General features: G+C 40.6%; 1 protein-coding gene across 2 annotated transcripts in view; it reads left to right on the plus strand.

The window, feature by feature from the left end:
• Window positions 1-22,620, plus strand: part of LOC101169812 (semaphorin-6B) — a 41,451-nt gene extending 18,831 nt beyond the window's left edge. For both annotated transcript variants that reach the window (XM_023965542.1, XM_023965541.1), the window contains exons 2-17: window positions 3,617-3,740; window positions 4,573-4,684; window positions 6,654-6,714; window positions 6,826-6,888; window positions 9,530-9,628; window positions 9,711-9,801; window positions 10,009-10,128; window positions 10,540-10,628; window positions 12,032-12,249; window positions 12,345-12,476; window positions 12,682-12,831; window positions 12,985-13,161; window positions 16,236-16,376; window positions 17,121-17,198; window positions 17,994-18,055; window positions 19,196-22,620. In XM_023965542.1, coding sequence (XP_023821310.1) covers window positions 3,620-3,740; window positions 4,573-4,684; window positions 6,654-6,714; window positions 6,826-6,888; window positions 9,530-9,628; window positions 9,711-9,801; window positions 10,009-10,128; window positions 10,540-10,628; window positions 12,032-12,249; window positions 12,345-12,476; window positions 12,682-12,831; window positions 12,985-13,161; window positions 16,236-16,376; window positions 17,121-17,198; window positions 17,994-18,055; window positions 19,196-20,187 — 2,706 coding nt within the window. In that variant the 5' untranslated portion in view covers window positions 3,617-3,619 and the 3' untranslated portion in view covers window positions 20,188-22,620. The remainder of the gene's footprint in view (window positions 1-3,616; window positions 3,741-4,572; window positions 4,685-6,653; window positions 6,715-6,825; window positions 6,889-9,529; window positions 9,629-9,710; window positions 9,802-10,008; window positions 10,129-10,539; window positions 10,629-12,031; window positions 12,250-12,344; window positions 12,477-12,681; window positions 12,832-12,984; window positions 13,162-16,235; window positions 16,377-17,120; window positions 17,199-17,993; window positions 18,056-19,195) is intronic.
• Window positions 22,621-23,132: the final 512 nt, after the last annotated feature.

The raw sequence follows: 23,132 nt of genomic DNA on the forward strand, positions 1-23,132 counted from the left end.
GTGTCTCCCTTTACCTAGTCCACTGTTGTCTTTAAAAATCTTTTTTGTTCCCATTACAGATTGTAGTAGAAAAAAACAGGATCACTAAATGAGGTCTGAGCTACATTTATTTTCTTTAAGCAGAATGCATCTCATGCTGGTTCCTGTTTGTGGCAAAGCATGTCGTGTAGGACGGCTAATCTCGCTGGAACACAAGCTTCATTTAATTATCATCATCATTCCTTTCAGCCTGCACATGACAACAGAATTTAATTTGAGCTGTAAAGCATCACATTTGGATCCTCCTCATGAACTTGCCATAATGAAATGAGACTGACTCCAAACCTGGCTTAATCAGTTCTAGTCCAGGGATTCCCAAAGGAGGGCCAGATGAGACAAACCTTCCACCCCCATCTAATACTCCTGAGGAGAAGAGGGCTTAGACATGTCAAACCTGCAATCTCTGGGCTACAATTTGGCTTGAAGTGGCTCCTGAGAATAGTCTGTAGCCCTCATCGGCTCACTTATGTCTTCAAACAGCTTGTCATTCAATCTTGCATCAGGTTTTCATTTTTTTTAGTAATGCCGGTGACCGCACTCATAGGGATGAATGTGTGTCATATATGTGTGTGCTTCAAATAGCAGTCATCACCTTAGCAACAAACATCTACCAGGCCCGTCAGTGGAAACAGTTGGGAGTGTTTTAATCACGGACCAGAAAAGACGAGAGAGAGAAATGCAGGCAGGAGGCTGGTGGAAAGATGGAGGATGAAAGGAAATAAACGGTTGACAGTGGCGACTTGGAACATGGCATTCAGCTTGACATCTTCTCTGTCCGTTCAGCTGTCTTCATTCAAATGTTACATTTTTCTCTGCTCTCTCAAAAGCCACATATTGAATACCCCCACTGATCCATTCTATGTGCTTTCCTTTCTCTCCTTATCGTCTTTTTGCTTTCAAAGAATTTTTGTTGCCACACAAGCTGTGGAGCTAATCCTAAGACATATTGTGCAAAGGCAGAAAAGCTTGATTGTTTAAATATTGGTTTAATGTTTAGCCTAAGGCAATTTCTATCTGGCAGTTACTCCTGACCAGCAGCTGATAAAACGAGTTTATTTTATAGGCTTTAAAGACAGTTATATGAAACAGAATTCTTTTCTTTGTTATTGCAAAGTTCCTTGGTAACAAATGTAGTTGGAAAGTCTGTTTGTTTTCCTTTTAAATAAAAAAAAAGCTTCTGAGCTTAAAATGAAAAGAAACATTTTATCTTTGTCAATAATAAGTAATAATAATGCATTAAGATTTATCTGTGCTATTCCACCGGAACATTCGTACACATTCACACACCAGTAGAGCCACTGGAGGCAGGGAGGGTGAAGTATCTTGCCCAAGGACACAACGACAGTTGACTGAGAGGAGCGGGGATCAAACTGCCAACCCCTTCGATCATTAGACAACCTGCTCAACCTCCTGAGCCAGTAGTAACTTATATCTGTGTTGCTATTTTTTTAAGGACCACAAAAATAATGTTTTGGTGATTTTAACTAATTCTTGTTACGTTTTTATCATGATGGAGGACATTAAGATCAAAATTCCATTTCTGTGTATTTCTTTATTCAAATGGTTGTGAATCAGGAGCAGACGAACAAATGTTAGAGAGAGCTTGTAGCTGTGATGCAGGTGCTGCAATCAGCAGGACACGGGCTCCCTGCTTCGCTCCATTCTAATGCATCCACTTGCAGACTTCATTTACCTCATCCGAACTGGCATCTGGGTTCAAATCTATACAGCTGTATAGCTCTGATATTACCCGCCATGTTTGTTGCTCCTGTAATGTTAGGTTGGGATGTGAGGGACTGTAAGTTAGCGGGAGAGCGTGAAAACAGAGGGATGATGGGATGGGCTTACGCCGTGCACACTCATAAGTGAATTTCTCATGAACACCTGCTGCTCTGCAGAAACGATGTCCCAGAAAACGTCACAGGTTTTTTGATTTTGGCTAAAAATTGTATAATTATAATTGAAAAAAACAAAGGAAATGCTTTTTAAAATGGATCATAATATGATTAGAGTGGGACTTTGAATTGTGCCACCTTTGTAACAGCTTTGGGCTTAAAGTAAATTGAAAAAGACCAATTATCAATTGTAAGTAGCTCATTTTTCTGTTATTTTTTGTTATTTTAAAGTTTCTGGTACCCCCAGGCTCAGCGTCTGTGCACATGGGCTATGCTATAACGGGCAGTAAAAGTCAGCTCCAAAAATCCATCATTGTTTGAACTGAGCTTCTGTATCATCTCCAAAAACAATGGAGATGATACAGATGTCAGAGGCAGAAAGTGAAGTGGGAGTCTCATGAAGATTCACCCTGTCAGGACTGAATGTTGCACCAATAGTGTTTGGTAAAGGCAATGTGATGGAATGGGGGGCATCTCCTTAACTGAAGGAAATCAAGCCTGTTACTACAAGGTTGATTTTGTTTATTTAAAAAACAAAAAAAATAACCAATAAAAGTATTGAACCCTTCAGCCTGTTAATCTGTTCTTGCTGCTTTAACCTGTGAGCTCATTGGCCATGTGTATGCACATAAGATTAAACCCTCTTTATGCATTAGTCTCCAGCATATGCTGTTAGCGTCCAGCTAATAGGCATTTGTGCATTAGTGTCTGCCACTGTACTGCCATTAGCAGTCCTTGCAGGATGCTACTGCACAAGTACCATTTAGACTTTTAAGGCACTTTATGTTAAATGCTGAATTATCTTCTTCAATACTAATGTGTTTTTTATTTTTTATCTTTGGTGTGATCCTTTCTTCAGTGGGAACTCCTAATTAAAATAATCAAATCATTATTTGTAATAGATCTTTGTGGTGTCTAGACCCAATCTTAAAAATCATGTCATTGTTGTGATTTATTAGTTAGTTTTCTGTTTTCAATAGAATTCCGTTATTTGTTATTTATTAAAATCCTCCCTGTCAATGCTGCAAGCTTTTCCAAATGACTCAAAACAATTTGAATAAAGAAATACTTCATCTCAATTTTCTTTCTAAATTTCCTCCATCATGAAAAAAATGCCACAAGAACTTGTTAAAAACACATTTTTTGTGGTGTTTCTTCACAAATTCCCACCTTTATTATTAAAATCCTTTCTTTTTCATAATGCTTTTGTTCATTCCCAAGAGTTTTTTTTATGCCCCCTCTATCCTGTCATGGATTGAACTCAAACACAGCTCAGATTTGGGTCTGTGAGCTTTGACACTTTTGAGACAGTGCCATCATTCCAGTTCCAGACCAGAGAAACCGCCAAAGTGACTTTGCTCTATTATCTCTCTCTGACTGTTGCATGCCTGTAATCCCTCTCATCTCAAGCTGTTTGCAGACGGAGTGGCAGCTCACTTCTGATGCAAACAATAGAAATACATCATCCCCTCTGCTGAATCCACATTTGTCACTGTGTCGTACACCTCTGACCCGCTCTCTCCCACACACTGTCAGGAACGGTCCTGATGCTTTTTCCACTGAAAACCCGTCAAAGTGTCAGTGCGCATATAGACACTCACACTATCACCCGTGAACTAAGAAGGACATGTACCGCCTGGCACACAATGAATATTTTCTCTCCTCTCTCTCTTTGATAACAGTTCATGTGTGCTGCTGCCATGGCAACCGTGTCTCCTCCCCTCACATTTCTTCTCCTGGTACTTCAACTGGCTGATGGCTCATTCCCAGAGGAGCCCAGTCCTCTCAGCTACGTCCCCTTAGAGGGTATGTGTCCTTCCCGTCGGTGCGTGGGTGTGCACTGCAGCATTGATAGATGGCTTCACGGTGAATGTGGAAATCAGAGGTCAAGGGTTGGAGCCTCGGTGAGGAGTCTGCCAGCATCGAAATAGATAAAGAAACTTTCTTTTTAGGGCAGTATTATGCATTCAGAGATACAAGATATAATGTGATAAGATTATAAAACTGTGATGAAAAAAAAGTACAACTAGAGATACACAGAAATACAAAAAGCAGGGGATAGTTGGACTTCACAGGGGTGATGCAGATGACAGGAGAGGGGGCTAAACAGTGGAAAGGGAAATGAGAGAAGATATAAAGATAGATCTCCAACCCTCCCCTGCAGTCAAGGACAGTGAGGCATTTTCCTTTAGTCTGTCTCCTGATGGATCTGCTTTCTTTTTTTCCATGCAAATCATCTATAATTTCTGTTTTCGTTTAAAATGAAGACAAACAATGGAGGCGGATGACTTGATACATAAAACTTAAATAAAAACATGTGAAGTTTTTGTCATTATGGAGCTCAGAAAACATCATCTGGAAACATGGAGAGAACAAAAGTGTTTTTTGTATTATTTTACTGAGACGTCATTTGTCTCAGAACACTGACTTTCAACACACAAAATTATTGGAAGTGAGTGGCAACATTTTTAGAGGGAAGGCTATGTGAGCTGTTTACAGCCTTTGGAGGAAAAAAGAAGGACAAATTGTTGCTTTTCTTCAGACGAGGTTTTAGTCCTTGAAACCAGGCACAAAAATCACCGCTGCTCTTTTGCTTTGTGTTTCTCTTCTTTTTTTTATGTTTCTGTGATCATGGTAGTGGTGAGGCGGTATCCAGTGTTCTTGGGCAGAGCTCATCGTTCAGCTCAAAGGCAGGAACTGCACATCCAGACAGTTCTGCAAGTCAACCGAACGCTCTACATAGGAGCCAGGTAACCAACAGCAACCGCCTCCGGCTGTGTGTCACTTTTTTATTCATCTGTGTTTGCCTTCCTTTGGTGCCACTGCTTTCATTCGCTGTCACATTTGAGTCATTTGGATTTCAGCACACTTTTTTTTTTTAAATGTCAAGAGAAAGCTGTTTATGTTCTTTATTTTTATGAACTGGTTGATGTAACTGTTTTTATTTTTGGAAAATAATAACCCACAGGGTCAATCTGATCCATTAATCATAGCAATTTTTATAAAACATTCTCTTCAGCTTTCCTTCTACTTGAAATGAATGCATCATGAAATGGTTTGCCTCAGTGAAAACTGTGCTTTCTGATCACTGCTTGTGTGTTGACACTAATTATGAATGTTTGTGCATCCAGACAGATAGATTCTCACATGTGGTTCATAAGGTCATCAAATCAAACGAAACTATTATAGAATATTTTTACCAAGTGCTGAGACTACTTTGTCACAAAAGTAGTGTAATTCAGTTATATATTACTTTTTGTGCTGTAACAAAGTCGTATAATTGCATTTTAGTAATATTTCACTCATTACTACAACAGAAAAAATAAATAGCCCAAAATAAATTTGCTTGAAGCATCGAGCCACTTTACAATAATAGCTGAGGTGAATTTTCTGTTAGGCTTCAGAGATCCAAACATTTGTATTTTCTTTTTGGTGCCCAGCGATAATTTAGTCATGTTTGACACTAAGCCAATAGCTGTCTTCCCTGTTTACTTTTTCATTATTTCATGGTTTTACTTTCTATTTTTTCAAAGTAGAGAACTTATATTGTCCTCATTTTATTATCAAGCCAGATTTCTATTTCTATTCATGTTACAACATGAGGTTGGGAAGTTGAGGACATTGTTTGTGTTTTCCTGATTTTTTTTGTACCTTTTTAAGCGTGAAATACATTTTTACTATGTAAACTACTTTGTGTTACCACGATTAAAAATGTATTAACAATAAACTTTGATTTCATTTGAATTACAGCTAAGGGGTGGTCCAGGTGCTTCACTTTATCAAAACCAAACTATATTATTAGTTGCCAGTAATCCTCTATAATACCTCTTTTATCTAAATTTAAATTGCTTTGGGGTATATTTGCCTCTTTAGATCGTTTTGAGTACATCAGTAATATTATAATGGGACTAATATAGAAGCTGTTCAAAGCTTTTTTTCAAACCCCACATAGCTAGATGATGTAAAAACAGAAAAATATAACAAAATATGTCTACTTCATAGCAAAACATTAATTAGAGGTAAAGTTTACTCTCTTCATTTGGCTAATGTTAAGAAAAAAGCAAAATGTCTTAGACTGTCTAAATGATCAATGTTATAAATAATATCAAACCTTAAACAGAACAAACGTTGCTTAAAACTAAAACTAATTCACTGCTATTACAACTAAAAGATCCTTGTTTTGGGATAATTTGAGGGAAATCCGTGAGATATTTTTGTATCACAGCATGTGATGTTAGAGCAAGATTCAAACTAATATTCAAAGACGACCCGGTTAAAAATTATTATCATACTTAATCTTCAAGGTCACACATTTTTAGGAAGGTGTTTTGCTGGAGGCTGCACGGTTTATTCTGCTCTTCCAGTGGGATTTGATTTATCAGCTTAGGTTTGGTATAGTTGTGTTGCTAATCTAAAAACACACATTTTCATTTACAGCATGTATATTATTAATAAGCACGAAGTAAAATATGTATTGAAATGAAGCTGAACCTGCCATAAACTGTTGTGGGTAACATGAAGATCTGGTAGTGATCAAGTAGAAACCATGGCTTTAAATATATTTAGAGAAATCAAGAACTCCTGTGGATAACTGACAGCTGAAACCTGGTGTGATTGTGACTGTGTAAAACACAAAAACCCAACAAATCACAGCCTGAGCACAAACCACGAACTAATCTAAAAAAAAATCCTCACATATTGATTTGTTGTATTTTGTAGAGATGACTTGTACAGAGTGGAGTTGGATAACAGGGCAGATGATGAGATGTTCTACAGCAAGGTATGAATCATGTTGGCTACACACACTCATGCAGACTCAAGTAAAATGTTTAAATACTTGAAGCTATAACCAGAAAAAAGCCCGTTCTGACCTTGATTTTCTGCATTCCAGAAAAGGACATGGGAGTCCAATAAAAACGACATTCATGTGTGTCGAATGAAGGGCAAACATGAGGTAAAGTTCTAACATGCTTCATTGCTATCCAGACTATCACACGCATGGACTCACGCAACAGCTCTTTCAGGACCCTTGACCGCTGGGTGCACCTGCATACGATGTTTTCTCAAATTTGATCTTGTTGGTACAGAATCCGCTCAATCATGCATGTTCATAGAAATATTATCAGCACTTCACAGAAGCTTCAAAGCTCTTTTTTTATTGCTTAAAAACCATTGGGCTGGATAGGAAACTGGATGTGAACAAAGTAATGGCTTGCAAAGGATGGAGAGGATTAAGTCCACCAAAGATGAATCTTACTGGGACGGTAGCTTCTCAAGGGCTTTCCTAAAGTACAAGCTTTTCTTTATTGATGCAGAAGTGCCAGCGGCAAAATGCGGTTTGGTTGGAACTTGCGAAATCAAAGACACAGCGGCAAGGGGAAGCATTATGGAGCAAACTGAGAGGAGAGTGGCACAGCCTCAGGGAGGGGGAAACTGCTAATGAAATCAGCTGAGGAAGGGAGGTATAGGTGGCATTTTGGTGTGTGAGGAGGAAATAAAGAACAGAAAAGAAGAGAGCTGCCAGGTGGTGAAAAACGCCGATGAAAGAGGAGACAGCAAACAAAATGAGAATTTGAGCTGCGATAAAACAGAAACAAAGGTGATGAACCACTTTACATCAATTACAGCCCTTTAACTATGCAAACAAAATCAACTGCAAAGCTTGGGGGGGGGACTGAATAAATTCCGCCTGCAGCTATGACTCATTCAGCTCATAATTATGGAGAATTAAACACCTATAGAATTAATGAATAAGTTTCAACCATCTTGTTTAATTGGATTTCCAATTAAAAGTAAGAAAGCTAAAAGTAAGCAGGAGTAGCACAACGGAAACTGGAGAATTTCCGGGATCGTTGGCCTTTTTTTAAGAATATATTTTCCGCAGTAACAGTCAGGGCTGCAACATATTAGAAAAATATAGAACTGTTAAGTACACAAGACATCATCATTAGAAAAATGCTCCGATTATTTCCAGTCTTTAAGCTGAGCAAACATGGAGATAACGTTTGTTTTGTTATTACCAAACATCTACAAGGGAGGCGACGAGAACATCATCATCTGAAATATGCAAACTGCTCCTGAGTTATTAAAAAGCTAATGGATCTCCAGTGTCACACATTACCCGTAAAAAGTTGAATGGCAAAAACACATCGAAATGCAAAACAATAGAATAATTTTATTCAAGCTGGAAGGGAAATGTAAGTTCCATTGAAAATTAATCTGGACATACATACTACACTAAAATGGCGTATACTTATATAGCGCCTTTCTTCCTACAAGGACAAAGAGCTTTACAGTCACAGACTCATTCACCCAGTCACACGCACATTCACACACTGGTGGCCGCTGCGCTGCCAAACACAGGCGCCTGAGGCAAGGCGGGGTTCAGTGTCTTGCCCAAGGACACTTCAACTCATGGGGGTGCAAGGCGGGAATCGAACCTGCAATCTTACGATCATGGGTCGACTGCCCTACCGCTGCACCACGGCCGCCACGGCACTACATACATCCATATACAAAAGCAGGATAAAAAGATGTCACTGTATATGTTAGTCACTTCTAGGCAGTAGAAAAAAGTATTCTAGAAAAGTGTTCTGATTGATAAATTTGGTATTGGTCTAAAATTGTGTATTTTTTCCTTAATAGGTAGAATTCTGTTTAGTTTTTAATTTAATGCTATTAAAAACACTGCTGTAAGATGCTATTGCATCTTCTTTTTACTGAATGAAAAGGCGTGAAACTGTCATGAAATTTCAGATTGTGTGTCTTTTACGGGTGTAAAGATTCATCCTAGCAACAATTTGATTCGTATCATAATTTGTTGCTATTAATAATACCATCTGATATTGGTTCATTCAGAACGATCCAATTCAATCCAATTCACTGCCCTAAAATGGATCCAGGACATCTTTAGCCAAAACTTCAACCAGTGTGACTCAGACGTTTTACAGATTCCTTACATTTCTTGCAAGATAATCAAGTTTAAATTAAGTATGTGTACAAACAAACAAGTAAATAAGAATTAATGGCAAGTCCATTCACATTTTTGTTTCCTAAAATAATTGCTCTCCACATCGAAATAATCCAAATTAAGCAATATTGGAACCACACTTTCTGGTCACGTATCTTTGCAAAATATAAGTTGTTTTCACACATTGGACTGGAAGGATGGTTTGATCATTTTCGCCGCCATCACATATGTGTTGACCGTTGTGATTACACTTGATCATTTTTACGTTATAGTAAAATAAACCTACAGTGCCTCAATCCAAACTGTAATTTCCAATATTGATCTAATCCATTTATTTCATTTTGAAACAACTTGCTTCAGACAGATTCATCTGGCTGGATCATAGGAATATAAATCCATTCATCGATTAAGTTGATTAATCTTTACACCCCTAGTCTCTTTACATTTAGATTTCAGTCTGTGTCCTCTACTTCAATTATTGAAAATCTCAGTAAAGCTGAGGGTTTTGTTTCCTCGGTGGACTGTTGACTATACCTTTCTTTCTGTCATTTTATCTATTTTTTAATTCTTCAGAATCTGTGCGATCTCCTCTCCTCACAATCTTCTTTTCTATTCTTTTCTACAGGAGGAGTGCCGCAATTTCATCAAGGTTGTGCTCAGCCATCATGATAGCCTGTTTGTGTGTGGGACAAACGCCTTCAACCCACTGTGTGCGAACTACACTGTTAGTATCCATCTATTGCGGTTTGGTGATGTTTTCCAGTTCTGCTGCTCTATCGGTCTTTGTCACTGTTGTTCTGCTGCAGAGAGACACTCTGGAGATGGTGTCTGAGCCTGTCAGTGGGATGGCCCGGTGCCCGTATGACCCACGACATGCTAATGTGGCGTTGTTTGCTGGTAGGATGTTCAGTTTGCATTAGATTTGGGAGGTAGACCAAAAAACATCTGTGTCCTTGCACGTATCTTTACAGAAGATTTACAGTCTAACCCCTCGCTGCCCCGTATGTTTGCTTTTAATCTTCCCGACCTTGTGCTATCACTCCGTCTATATCTTCTTCTTTTTAATCTCCTCCTTCTCCTTCTCTGTGCATCTCTCTTTTTCAGATGGAAGTCTTTTTACAGGCACTGTGACAGACTTCCTAGCCATCGATGCGGTGATCTATCGCAGCCTCGGCGACAGCCCTGCCCTCCGCACAGTCAAGCACGACTCCAAATGGTTTAGAGGTGCTTATAGAAAAGGCTCATTAAAAGCAGCCCACGGGGTCAGGCATCTTCAGCATACATCCAGTACAGCAATCTTTATCTCTTTACCAAAAGAAGACGCTTCGCACCGCGAGAAAGTTTTGCAGAGCTTAATGTCAAGCTACACTTGACAAAGCCAGACACGAGTAGGCCTTCATTTAATAGATTTATTATAAAAGAACCGTGTTCAGACAGAGTGAGGTATTGAGGTTAGACCCAATCCCCACAGGATGGAGGTTTTAACAAGTTTTCAGCTGAACACTGAGGCCTGGAGCAAAAGAAAAAAAAAAAAGGAAAACACACAAGCCCAGGCAATTCAACGCCTAATGATGACAGAGACATGTCAGTTTAATCTGCTGCTGCCTTTGAGTGTTTTCACATTTTATCTTTTAGAGCCCTACTTTGTGAGCGCCATGGAGTGGGGGCCGCACATTTATTTCTTCTTCAGAGAGATGGCCATGGAGTTTCATCATCTAGAAAAGGTGAGCTCCACCTTCTGTCGTTGCCACTGGTAACATATGACCTTTCGCTGTTGCACAGGAAGGCATTTCTAATCAAATTTTGCTAATAGTTTACTCTGCACCATTTTGTTAACACCTGCACTGCAACACCAAAAATGTTATTATTCAAAACGCCTAGATCAGGAGAAAGTGCCATCCATCCATGCATCTATTTTCAGACCCTACCGTACTCCTTTCGGAGTCACTGACTGCTGGAGCCACCCCAGCTAGTGTTTGGCAAAGGTGGAATATCCCCTGAACAGGGACCGGTCTGATGCAGGGGGATCAGGAGAGAATTATCAATCAAAGCTTAATATTCAGCCATAAACATTAACTGTTTTTGTAGAATTGTCCTGGATGACTGCCCTGTAATTTCATTTCGGACCAAAAATTGAGTAAATTTAACCTTTTTATATTTGGAAGCCACTTTTGTTTTGGTAAATTCACAGGAACAAAGAGCTTTGGCTCTCCATTTTGGTTCTCCTCCTCTACTGTAACAACCTTTTTTCTTAATTAATCCGAATCTTGCTCCTTTAAAATCCTGTTCCAATTATCTTTGGATCTATTTTGAAAGCGTTCCATGTGGTCTTTTAATTATGTTATGTTTGGAAAAAGCTTGTAGTTGTAATGTAGAACTTAGAGGCCACAAGCTCACTGCTTGGCTCTATTCTGATGCATTCACTTGTAGACAAATAGATCCATGAACATCTTTGTTTTCCTCATCCAAGCTGGCATCTGGCTCAGAACTGTATGGCTGGATAGCTCCAACATTGTTCGGCCTTTTTGTTGCACTGGTAATGTTAGGTTAGGGGTGTGAGGAACTGTAAATTAGTGGGAGAGAGTGTAAACAAGGGGATGATGGGAAGTGGGGAAAGGCTTACTATGCGTCAACTCAGACACTAACTTTTAATGAACTACTGCTGCTCGGCAGAAACTATGTCCTAGAAAATGACACGTTTTTTATTTTGCCTAAAAACTGCATAATCATAATTAAAAGACCACTGGGAACACTTTGAAAATAGATCAAAAGATGATCGGGGTGGGACTTCAAAGAAAAGCGACTCATCCTTGAGTTTTATTTTTTTTTATCCTCTTTCCAACTCTAGTTATTGTTAATATAAATTGTTCACAAGAAGCAGTTGTCTTCATTATAGTGGATGTACAATAAAGTAAAAGTGAACCTTGAGGGCCCAATTACATTTTATTTGGAAATTGATCTGTCTTATCTAATATAAGGGGGGAGGTAGAATTGGCCCCCTGGGCTGGAAGTTTAGGAACTCTTGTCTGTAATCTATTACAATTTAGGAGTAACTTGCACAACATGGGCTGTTGCCTTTATCTGCCTTTTATTAAAGTTTACTGCAGCTTTTGCTTTGTCACTTTAGGTGATGGTGTCCCGTGTGGCTCGTGTGTGCAAAGCAGACCTCGGTGGATCTCCACGAGTCCTTGAGAAACAGTGGACTACATTTCTGAAGGCACGGCTCAACTGCTCCATCCCCGGAGACTCCCATTTTTACTTTAACCTCCTGCACGCCACAAGCAACATCATCCGCATGCAAGGGAGAGACGTTATACTAGGCCTCTTTTCAACACCGCCTAACAGGTACCAGGGTTTGCAGTGTGTATATGATTTAAACATTTTTTTAAAAAGACAATATTCCAGACTCACCACTGTTCCTTCACTCTTGTTTCTGGAAGCATCCCCGGCTCTGCAGTCTGCGTGTTTGACATGCAGCAGCTTGCTCGTGTATTTGAGGGCCGCTTTAAAGAGCAAAAATCCCCTGAGTCTATTTGGACACCTGTACCAGATGAGGCTGTGCCTAAACCAAGGTAATGGGAAGCGTGATGTAGAGTGATTTTGAGAGGCTGTTCAGCAGAATTCTGCAGAGCTGCTGTAAGCATCTGTCTCAGAAACTTTTCCAATCTCCTCCTAACTAACCATATTGCTCCTATCTTTAGTAAAATCCAGACTCCCTCCAAGCAGTTGAAATGATCTCATCTATTCTTGTTTTGCTGCGGCTTCTGGCCTCTTCAGACCAGGAGGATGTTCAGTCCAGGGTTCAAAATTTAGTTCCTCGACTACGCTGCCAGATGAGGTCCTGAACTTTGTGAAGACCCATCCTCTAATGGACGAAACTGTTCCACTACTTGGACAACGCCCCTGGGTGGTGAAAACTATGGGGAGGTACACATCATGAATTACGCTGTAGGACTAAATTTGGATGTCCTAAAAAATATATTGTTGGAAATATCAATTTTATCATGTATCCACATGATAAAATTGATATTTCAAATAACAACACAGGTCACAAAATTGACTTGGGATCTGTCTTTTTAGGTACCAGTTGACAGCCATGGTGGTAGACACAGAAGCCGGCCCCAACAAGAACCGCACAGTCTTGTTCCTGGGATCCACACGAGGGACCATCCTCAAGTTCCTAATGATTCCTAGTGGGGATTCGGTCTCCCACAGCAGTGTGTTTCTGGAGGAAGTTGAAGGATTCAACCCAGAGAAGTTAGTGAGAATCAATACTCTTTTTTTTTCTTTTTCTTTTTTGTCTCAAACATGCTGCAATTAAGGGCAGCATAAGCCGACTGATTATTCTAAAGTCTCCCTAGGAGTGAATTGGATCATGCACACTTGTTTCAGTTACACAATCCTGCAGGTGTGACCTGTTCTGTGTGAGATAAGCTTCAGACTGTACAGTCGCAAGTTCGATTTAAGGACATAACAGCAAGCATTCCGCTTCTTTCCTTTCTAATCCAGTTCCTAACGTTTCTGCAGCAGACATTCCTTTGACATTAAAAATTAGGAACAAAATATAAATGCAGGAAGCTAACTTCTAATCAGTTATTAAGAAAACTCCTTTTGGTGATTTACCCGACTGGTGCAAATTTGCGGTTGAAAATGAAGTTTTTAGGTTAAACCAGTACTTTGCTTATCACTAAAAAAGTCACAGTCATTTCATTTAAGATTGAAACTCTAACAATAGGTCAGACAGCAGATGGAATCCTAACTTGATTATTATAAGAGGATTTTAGACGTTCATTTGTTTATCTTGTGTGTTTTTCTTGTTTTTTCTATATGAGTATGTAGGAATTTACCGTCAGATCTAATCTGGAGCTGTCTAACTGCTTTTGTGTTTCCTGCTTCCTCCTTGTAATAATTAACTTACTCTGCAGAGTTATTTTCTTTTTGTTTGTTTTTTTCCGTACCATGTTTTTATTGCACACAACTTTCACTGCAAATAATGATGTAAAAAATAACTGACAAGGAAAAAACTGAAAAGTCTCACATTTCAAAGGGGGCAAAGTAAAATCTTGTCTGTGAATCTGACGTTTCATCATTAATGTTAAAACTGGGTTCAGATCTGTACTGATCAGTGTTTTTTTTACTGTGAATAGCTGTGCTTTCCACTGCAAGCTATTTGCAACAATGCCTGCAGAGAAAGTAGAGATGGATTTCACTGCTGAATCCCCCAGTGGAGGCAGCATCTTCAAGCCCGCATGGTGCTTTAATCGGTCGGAAAATTGCATTTAAACAGGAGGAATTTAGTTTTTTCATGTGATCCCATCTCTCGTTATTTTGCACATCTTGGAGCACTTCAGTTATGCCATCTCCGTTGTCTCTCAAATTTAATTAGAATCTAGAATTTCAACTGTCATTTTTAGTTAATTTAAAAAATAAATTGTCACATTGAACAGTGCCAAGTGTAGGTACTGTGACGGCGCTCCTTACCTCATGGCATCCCATTCCCAGGAGAAGACTGGCTTTTACATTTTACATCAGCATGGCAAATACTAAGATGAAAGGCTGCCTCACACACAACAGGATGGGAAAAATGGTGTCTCTGCAACTAGGAATTCTGTTGAGCTCCAGTTTTTAGCAAGAAAGAACATTAAAACAAAGACGGACAATCAGTCCTGCGTCTAATCAATAACCTGTCCTCCCATGTGATTTCTGCAGATCATGCACCTTAGGTGATTATTTTGCATGGAAAAGCATTGCTTATAGCACTTGGGTGAAGAGGAGTTAACCGTTTATTTCCCTCTGTCCACATTATTTGCAAAATTCAAGGAATAAATTATCTTAAACTCATCAACAAAAATGTCAAATAAAGTTTTATAATATTTTTTTTGTAAGTCTGGAATGAACTGAAAGAAACAGATGCAGGTAAAAATTTTTTTGATTTAAGGTGGCATTTGCAAAGAGCATCTTGTTGAAGCCTCCATCCTTAGAACCCAAAAATAGTTATTTTAATCCCTCAACACCTAGTGTAGCTGTCACGCAGAACTGGGTCAACGGCAACGGAGCTGGTTTTGAGAAGGTTAAAATATGCAATTCTGAGACGCTGGAAGTAGATTTTAGTTAAAAGATAAATCCTTTCAAACTTTAAAGATTTGTGTTGGCTATGTTGACCGGAATAAACTATTTTCACTTACAATAACCCCACAGAGAGTAATATTTAGAATGCCAATCTTCTGCAACAGCAGAAACAATTAGCAAAGAATTCATTTCAACAATTTCAAGAGGAATTATGAAATCATCCTGGCTTTATGTTTCTCACTGACTGATTTATTTGTATGGATTCTAGGTTTTGTTCACTTAAAGGCTAAACATTAGAGAAAAAATGTGGAAAAAAAGTTCTAACACCTCTTCAAAGGCACTTTGCAGAGTTAAATTTAAAAAACTGTCATTTTTATGACATGGTTTCTACAGAGCTGCAGTAGTTCATTATTCGTCACCCCTTTTTTTACACTCTCTCCTGTTAGCTTGCAGCCCTTCACAAACCCAAACCAATGTTACTGATGCAACAAACAAGGTGAGCAATACTGGAGCCAGTTTTGAGCCAGATGCCAGCTCATATGAGGAAAACGAAGACGTACATGGGTCTAATTGACTGCTAGTGGATGCATCAGAGTGGAGCAAAGCAGGGAGCTTCTGCAGACTTTGATGATGAGCTGAGTCAGGTGTGCATAAGCAGGGCAACGTGGAAAACATGCAGGACAGTGTTCCCCAAGTACAAGGATTGGGAAACGCCATCACAGTAGGTTCTATGTCGCAGCTACCAACTTTTTCCAGTTGCACTTTTTCATCTGCTCCTGAGTCACAACGATTTGAATAAAGAAATACTCAAACGCAATTTCATCATGAGAAAAATGCCATAAGACCATGTTAAAAACCTCAAAAACACAATTTTCAACAGAGTGGCTCTTATTGAAACAAAGACTGTAACTTAGTGTGATGCAACATTAGATTATTCCTTTGGTAAAGACAAGAAGCTTTCTATAAGTTTCTAGGTTTGTAAAAAGCCAAAGACTCTAGAATCTATGAAGATTGTACTCTAGGACAAACAGATCAATACTAAAATTCGAGTCCTCTCCCCGATTGTTCCTGATTGTTCCATGTATCCATAACTCCATGCCATCACATGGCATTATTTTGGACTTCAATGTTTCTCTAAGGTTTGACCTGTATGAGTTTTACTTTGGGGTGCTTTCTATGACACCCTCATTTAGAAACAGCTGAGTCTTCTACCTCCTTGTGATGTGTTTTGTGTCTTCACCCCGGTGGTCTGCTGTCTCCAGGTGTGGGGAAGACACCCCTCAGGCTCGCCAGCTCTTGGCCCTTACTCTGGACCGGAGCAGCCACACTCTGCTGCTGGCCTTCCCGTCCTGTCTGGTCAGGCTCCCCACATCACGCTGCCATCTGCACTCACGCTGTATGAAGTGAGTCACTTCGTCCCTTTTTCTGATCATTTCATCTGTTTGACTGTCGTGGTCAGCACCAACCAGAACATGTTTTTGTCAAATGTACTGTTTGTGTATTGTGTTTTGCCAGTTTAGAATTTGTATCTGCTAAATAAGTGCACAATTGAAGAAAAGAGCCACTCGGATCATCGTTTGATCTATTTTCAAAGCCTTCCCAGTGGTCTTTCAATTATGACATAGTCTCTGCAGAGTGGAAGTAGTTCGAAATTTACCTCTCAGTTGTAGGTGGGACCATTGATGAGAAGTAACCCTGCCCCCCCCTCCTTCCCCCTTTATTGCAAAGCAATGCAGGGCAGAGAGTCTGTAGGCCACCTAGCATATTTTCTACACCTCAAATGAGCTCTTTTTCAAACTGCACTTCCTCATCTGATCTTGATTTACCAATTTAATGAAGAAATACTCAGAAATGCAATCTTAAGAATAATAAATATCCTGCATCATCAGAAAAATGGCCCAAGAACATGTTAAAAAACATCAAAAACAAGACTTTCATCGTAGTGGGTTATTAAAAGACTTTTGGAAACTTGGATTCCTCAAATATTTGAAAATCATTTCAACAATATGTCCTTATGTGTTGACACAGTTCACATTTATGGATTTTTAGAGCCTTTAATTTGATCCCTAAATGTTCTCATTTCAAACCATCTGAGCTTTAGCTCAAGCTCCCATGACTTACTTCACTGTGTTTGTTTGTGCGCACAGGAGCTGTCTGACTTCCAGGGATCCATACTGTGGATGGACCAAGGGCAGCACCTGCTCCTTCCTGAGACCAGGCACACGGTGCGGACCACACAAAAAACACACAACAACTCTTAATTACATCAGTAAATATACAGGAAAGATACAACACTCAAAACAGCTAATATCACTCTGAAAACTTTTGTCAATATTTGTACTGTAACTTTACTAATTATTTACAAATGTGATGCGTATTTGGAGCTTCACTGATACCTATCAGTAATATTTAGGAATATTAAACAATACAAATAAAAAAAAGATTTCTTTCTGTACATTTTTTTTATTCACTTTAATCAAATCTATTCTGATTTTGCCTTAAACCCCTTTTAGCTTTTTTAAACAAATGAAAAGAACCAAACAACACAAGCAGTTTTCTTTCTAAACTTTAGTTTTTTAAATACATTTGAATAATGCCTACAAATATTGATCATGCCTGAATGTAAACTCCAGAGGGTTTGTGTTGCAGTTCTTCAGCTCCCACCACAGCCTGCAAAGCTGACCTGAGACTTTGACCTTGTTGGAAGAACAGATCAATAACAGGATTAATAGCATATCCCATTACAATCAATGACACATCATTGTGTCGTATTGATTTAGGACTGAAGTGAGCAGCTTCATTTTTCGCATTAGTTATATTTTCATCAACTTTTAGGACATTGTTCTTCTTTATGAGGCAGTGAGCAACCCTATAAGTGAATGTGCCATTCATAATTGTTCCTGAATATTGCACATTTACTCACTAAGTGACAAATTAAGCACTTTACTTCATTTGTTCGATGAAGTTTTTATACTTTTAAGAGAAAAAAAGTGTCATGTGTGACCCCTCTTTGGCTGCAGGCTCCCTTTCCTGCAGGATGTGGAATATGGAAACACCACCTCCCATCTTGGAGACTGTGATGGTAGGTTGCACCACTGTGAAAGCCTTTGATTTGTGCAGCAGAAGAAAGGAAAATGCCACCTTGTGGTTCAAAATCTCACTGCAATTGACTCGTGCTCTGAATCTGGTCATTCAGGTGAAATGTCCTGGTGAAGTTAATATTTTCTGATCCAGTGCATGTGTCATGGCAGGTTTTATAATGCTGTGTCATGACAATCTGGTGAACAAATAACCAGGACTTCAGTCTCAGCTCTATTTCTTCCTCATCACTTTTTTTTACTCCCATTGTGGGATATTTTATTAATGAGGATGGAAAAAAAGTCCCGACAGCACCAGAGGATATGCACTTCCATCTAATATGTGAGAATCGGTTTCCTCGGCGTTGACAATCTAATGAGATGGCTGGTTAACAAGCAGGAAATATCTTAGTATTGCATAGAGATGCTCAGATGTCCCGGCGCTCAGAGGAAAACAAAAAATAATTTTCCTCTCCAACAAATCCAGAGTTGCATTTTAGCATTATAGCTTAGGGGTTTTGAAGACAAAACATTTCAAAATTAACTAAACTTGTGCTAACTGGATCTGTAAGCAACTGGATTTTACCCCAAGAAGTGACAGAATTAGAGGTGAGTGATGCTAGGCTGCAGCCCAACTTCTTTTATCAGTGTTGAATTTGCAGGAAAAGCTGATCCAGAGACTGGCTTGCACTGCTTTTTCTGCAGATGGGATTGATTAAAGCAGGGTGGAAACACTGAGGTAATGATATGCCGCAAGGACAGACTCTCCGTCCAAGCTGCCGGATGGAAATAGTGAGGAAAGAATGGGAGAAAACGTCTGCCTCTGTGGTCTGGGCTGAGCTGATGACAAGTGCAGAGCTCGGTGAACATGGAGCTTGTGGAGCCTCAAGGCAAAACTGGAGAGAAGCTGCTATGAAATATAATAATTTCATGAAATAATCACAATGCTAAGGGTGATGATCACATGTTAGAAATGTTATTGTAGTTATTGATTTATTATTATGTCTTAGAAGCAGGTGAAAATTGCTGTGTGTAATAATAAAAGGCATTTTAAACTGCACCCTGAAGCCTCACATTCAGCAGCAATGTCATTTGGACCCCTCCACTAAATGTCATCTTCATAATTGTGACTTTCCATCTTTCAGGAATGTTACAGCAGAGTCTGTTGATAGAACCGGAGAGCTTGGTCTCCCTGAACCTGCTTGTGGCCTCTGCAGTCTCAGCGTTCACCATCGGGGCGGCGCTCTCTGGCCTCGCCGTGTGCTGGATCATGGCTCACAAGCCGGCCAACCGTCGCCACGGTTCCTCCTCTCAATCTTCCATCCAGCGGCGTGAGAGAAGCCTGCTGAGCAACACAAGCGGGATGGCTGGCTCCGTGCTGAGCGTGACGCGGCAGGGAGGTGGGGAGCGTACCTGCTCCCAAGGAGGGGAGACGCTATTTGTCATGCCTAACGGCTGGGTGAAGTCAGGAGAACTTGACCCCGGCTTCCTGCCCACACCAGAGCACACGCCCCAGCAGAAGCGCCGAGGCCTCCGACTGTCTGACTCCAACTCGGGTGGATGGGATACCAGCCAGACCTACCTGGGTGGAGGCTCTGTTGGTCTGGGGTCCCCCTGCAGAATGCCCCCATCTGTTTACCTGACCACCAGACTCTTCCAGCAGGGCGGTGGAGGTAGACACAGCGAGGGCCGCGGGCATGACACCCCCCGCCAACATTACGTCTGCCTAAGCAAACAGGAAAGAGGTACGCCCAAAGGGAAGGGTACGCCAAAAGCCCCTCTCAGGAAGTCTGCGGGGGAGTACGTCTACCCCATGACTCCACAGGACTCACCTGAGCGCCGGCGGGTGGTTTCAGCTCCCAGTGCCCCTGCAGAATACAGCGAGCCACTGCCTTTGCGCTGGCCAGCCCCCGAAGGATACATCCTCAGCAGCCACGGCATAGTCCCCGTCCCCCTGCCTCCTCCCGCCATGCCTGCTCCCAGCAACCAGGCCTACCTGCCGCAGCAACACCCTCCTGGGCTGAGCAGGGCTTTGCTGAGAGGTGCCCTGGAGCGAGGGGAACTGGGTGAGCTGGTGGACTTGAGCCAACTGATGAGTAAGAAAAACTGCAACGATAGAACTCAGCCCGGGCAGTGACTGTGGAGCAAAGAGACATAATTCAGGCCATGGATTTCTAAATTCTCTTTGCTCTGTAAACCTACTTCTGTTCTCCAGCTTCTATATCTCATTGTTATTTAGCCTCCTGATCTGCAAACTGTCTCTCAGACGAACCCATAATGAGTTTTTTCGTTGGACTGGCTGCCGGCTCTGTCATTCAAATCCTGTCGCTCACACTAATTGGTCAGACGGCTGAGATTGTTGCTGTGTCTGCATTGCAGAGCTGCCTGTCGCCTTCTGCTCTCAGCAGCAGCAGGAAGAAAGAAGAGAAGTGAGCAGCGAGGACGAGGACAAAAGCTCAAAGTAGCTGAAGCTGAGTCACTTCTGGATTACTACAAGACAGCCATCCATCTTTTCTTAGCCATACCCCCTGTTGCTTTGATTGCCTATTTACAAAGCTCTCAAAGTGAAATGGCAAATCCTGGATGTATCACAGGAACATAAAGCTCGGGTTGAGGGACCTGACAGAAACTGAAGTGGTTTCTATCAAGTCAAAGTGTTTCCTTGTATTCTTCTCTCTGTGCTGCACACATGCATCTCATGCGCACACCGGGGTCGGGGTGTTTTGTATTCTTTGGAAACCAGGATTGTGTGCCAAAAGCCTCTAACGCGTCTCTGTCTCGTGTATGGGACCATAACTCACGTCGTTGGAAAGCAGTGCTGGACTGAAAAGTCAGCACTATTCTTGCCAACTGGGCGCTCTCGGGAATGACGGCATATCAGCTGCTCAGTCTGCTCTCCCCTGCAACTCTGTGTGCTTTTTAATGACCAATATCCTCTCAAGGACATGGGGGGGGGGGGGGTGCACCGCAGCACCCATGAATATCTCACCTGAACACAAAGGAAAAAAGAGATTCATTTAAACGAACTTGAATAAACGACCAACTTGTCTGTCCCAGGAAAGGTTTTTAGAGGTCTTTTCTAGTGCTGTGGTTATACGGAGCAGAATTTCTCTGTGTGGGTCAAAGTCCCACATGATGATGCGCTGAAAACTGACAATGACAGGGGTCATGATTGAAACTTCTGGCTTAACTCACACAGAGGTAATGGAAATGTTCCCAGCAGGCTAAGGGGACTATATATTCAGCTCATGAAAGTGTCCTGTGCCATGAAGTGCTTAGATCAACACAGCATGGACTACGTGCGTTCCATCAGAGAGCCAAGTCATAAAACCTCAAGATAAAAAATAAATAAGACTTGGCGATCCCAGAGGCAAGTGGATTTTCACTCGCAGTGTTGACAAACGACTTGTGCTGATCCTGTAGTGAGCAGCAATATGTGGTTCAAATGTACATAGTAAACTTTAAATAAAACAATATTGTGAGACTGTAGCTCCGAAACCTTAGGCGGGTGTTGACCTGCAAAACAAAAATAGTTACATAAGTACATTTGTCATGTCGATAATGTATGAATATGTGTTTCAGTTTCATATTGTCTGGTAGGTAAATGACTACGTGTGTGCCAAACCCAGCTGATGAATGACTTATAGACTTGAATGCCTGAATACTACAGCAAAAAAGGAAAGAGTTTTGAAGTGCCATGACGAAGCCCATTTCACCCAGCAGCGCACCTTTCTGGTGTGCTCTCTTGTTGCAGTATACTTACATGTATGCCTTTGACCTTACATGCTGAATGTCTGATTTCCATTTAGATGTTGGCTCGTACTGTTGAATTAGTTTCTTCGGCTCCCATTGCTCCTAACGCCGAATGAAGTCACGGGAGAGTCTGCGTGTCAACTACTCTGATGCTCCACGGCAGGAACTGTGCAAATGTGAGAAAAGACATTTTGTAATGATCTTTAGTCACTGTGTCCGTGTACCCTCCTCTGCCCTGACATGAGCTCATTCTAAGGACGCCTCCAGAGTAGTTCATAATCAGACCCTAAGATGCATTCTGGGAACACTGTGTAATTATGAAGGTTTTATCCTGGTCCACAGCCGACTGCCACACTGACAGATCTTGAAAGTTTAGTCAGCATCCTGAGTGGATGAATGTACTCATTCTTGTGTTTTTAGTGCCGTAATGATGAAAAGCACAAAAAGTGTTTCTGTTTGTTTCTGAAGGAGCTGTCCTGTACCATTTGTGAATAGTGTAAATATTCATCTTGAATGTACTGTGCGCGTTCAGGCCGGATCATCCTCTAAGGCAGGACTGTGTTTGAAGTGAGGTTTTTTTTTCTTTTTCTTTTCAGTTTTTTTTAATGGTGACAGCTCTGTGAATAAAGTGTATGTACAGTACCTATGTGGCTGAACGCAGAGTTTAGCTGTTTCCTTCTTGTTGTTAGAGTAGTCGCGGCGTCACCTCCGCCTGAGTTGAGCCTTCTCATTTGACCGATGCCTGTCACGTTTTGCAGTTGCTAAGCTACTGATGATGTAAAAATCAGTACTGCTAATAAATGGCATCATATAATAATGATGTTGTCATGTGATTTTGAATCCATCTTTTGAAGTAAAGCACACCTACTCCATGCATGTGTGCAAAAATGCCAAATAAGTTGCACCATAGCCCTCTTTAGGATGTCATGTCATTTGTGAAATTCCTTTTCCTAAAAAAAAGAGATTTGTCATTCAAATTCTATTTCAGAAAAGGCAGCTCCAGTACATGGAGCATTACCTGTCTGTACCACCAGAGGGAGCTGGACACTGAGTGTGTGCTCTGATGAAGAGGAAAGAAATAGAAGAAAAATGTTTTACAGTTCTTCCCTATAAGTTAGGTTCTAAAAATGCAACTTTATTTCTTCCCTCATATGAATAATATGTAACATTTTGAATATGAGATACAATTCTTCAGTTATCAATAGACTTGATTTCAGATATGCACCATATTAACAAATACTGTTACACAAGTATGACTGTCCAGCATCAATTGTAACCATTAAAAACGCCAGCCTGCATACTAATAATTACTCAGTATTGTTGTGGTTT

Source organism: Oryzias latipes, chromosome 17 (genome assembly GCF_002234675.1).
Source record: "Oryzias latipes chromosome 17, ASM223467v1".
Classification (NCBI taxonomy): domain Eukaryota; kingdom Metazoa; phylum Chordata; class Actinopteri; order Beloniformes; family Adrianichthyidae; genus Oryzias; species Oryzias latipes.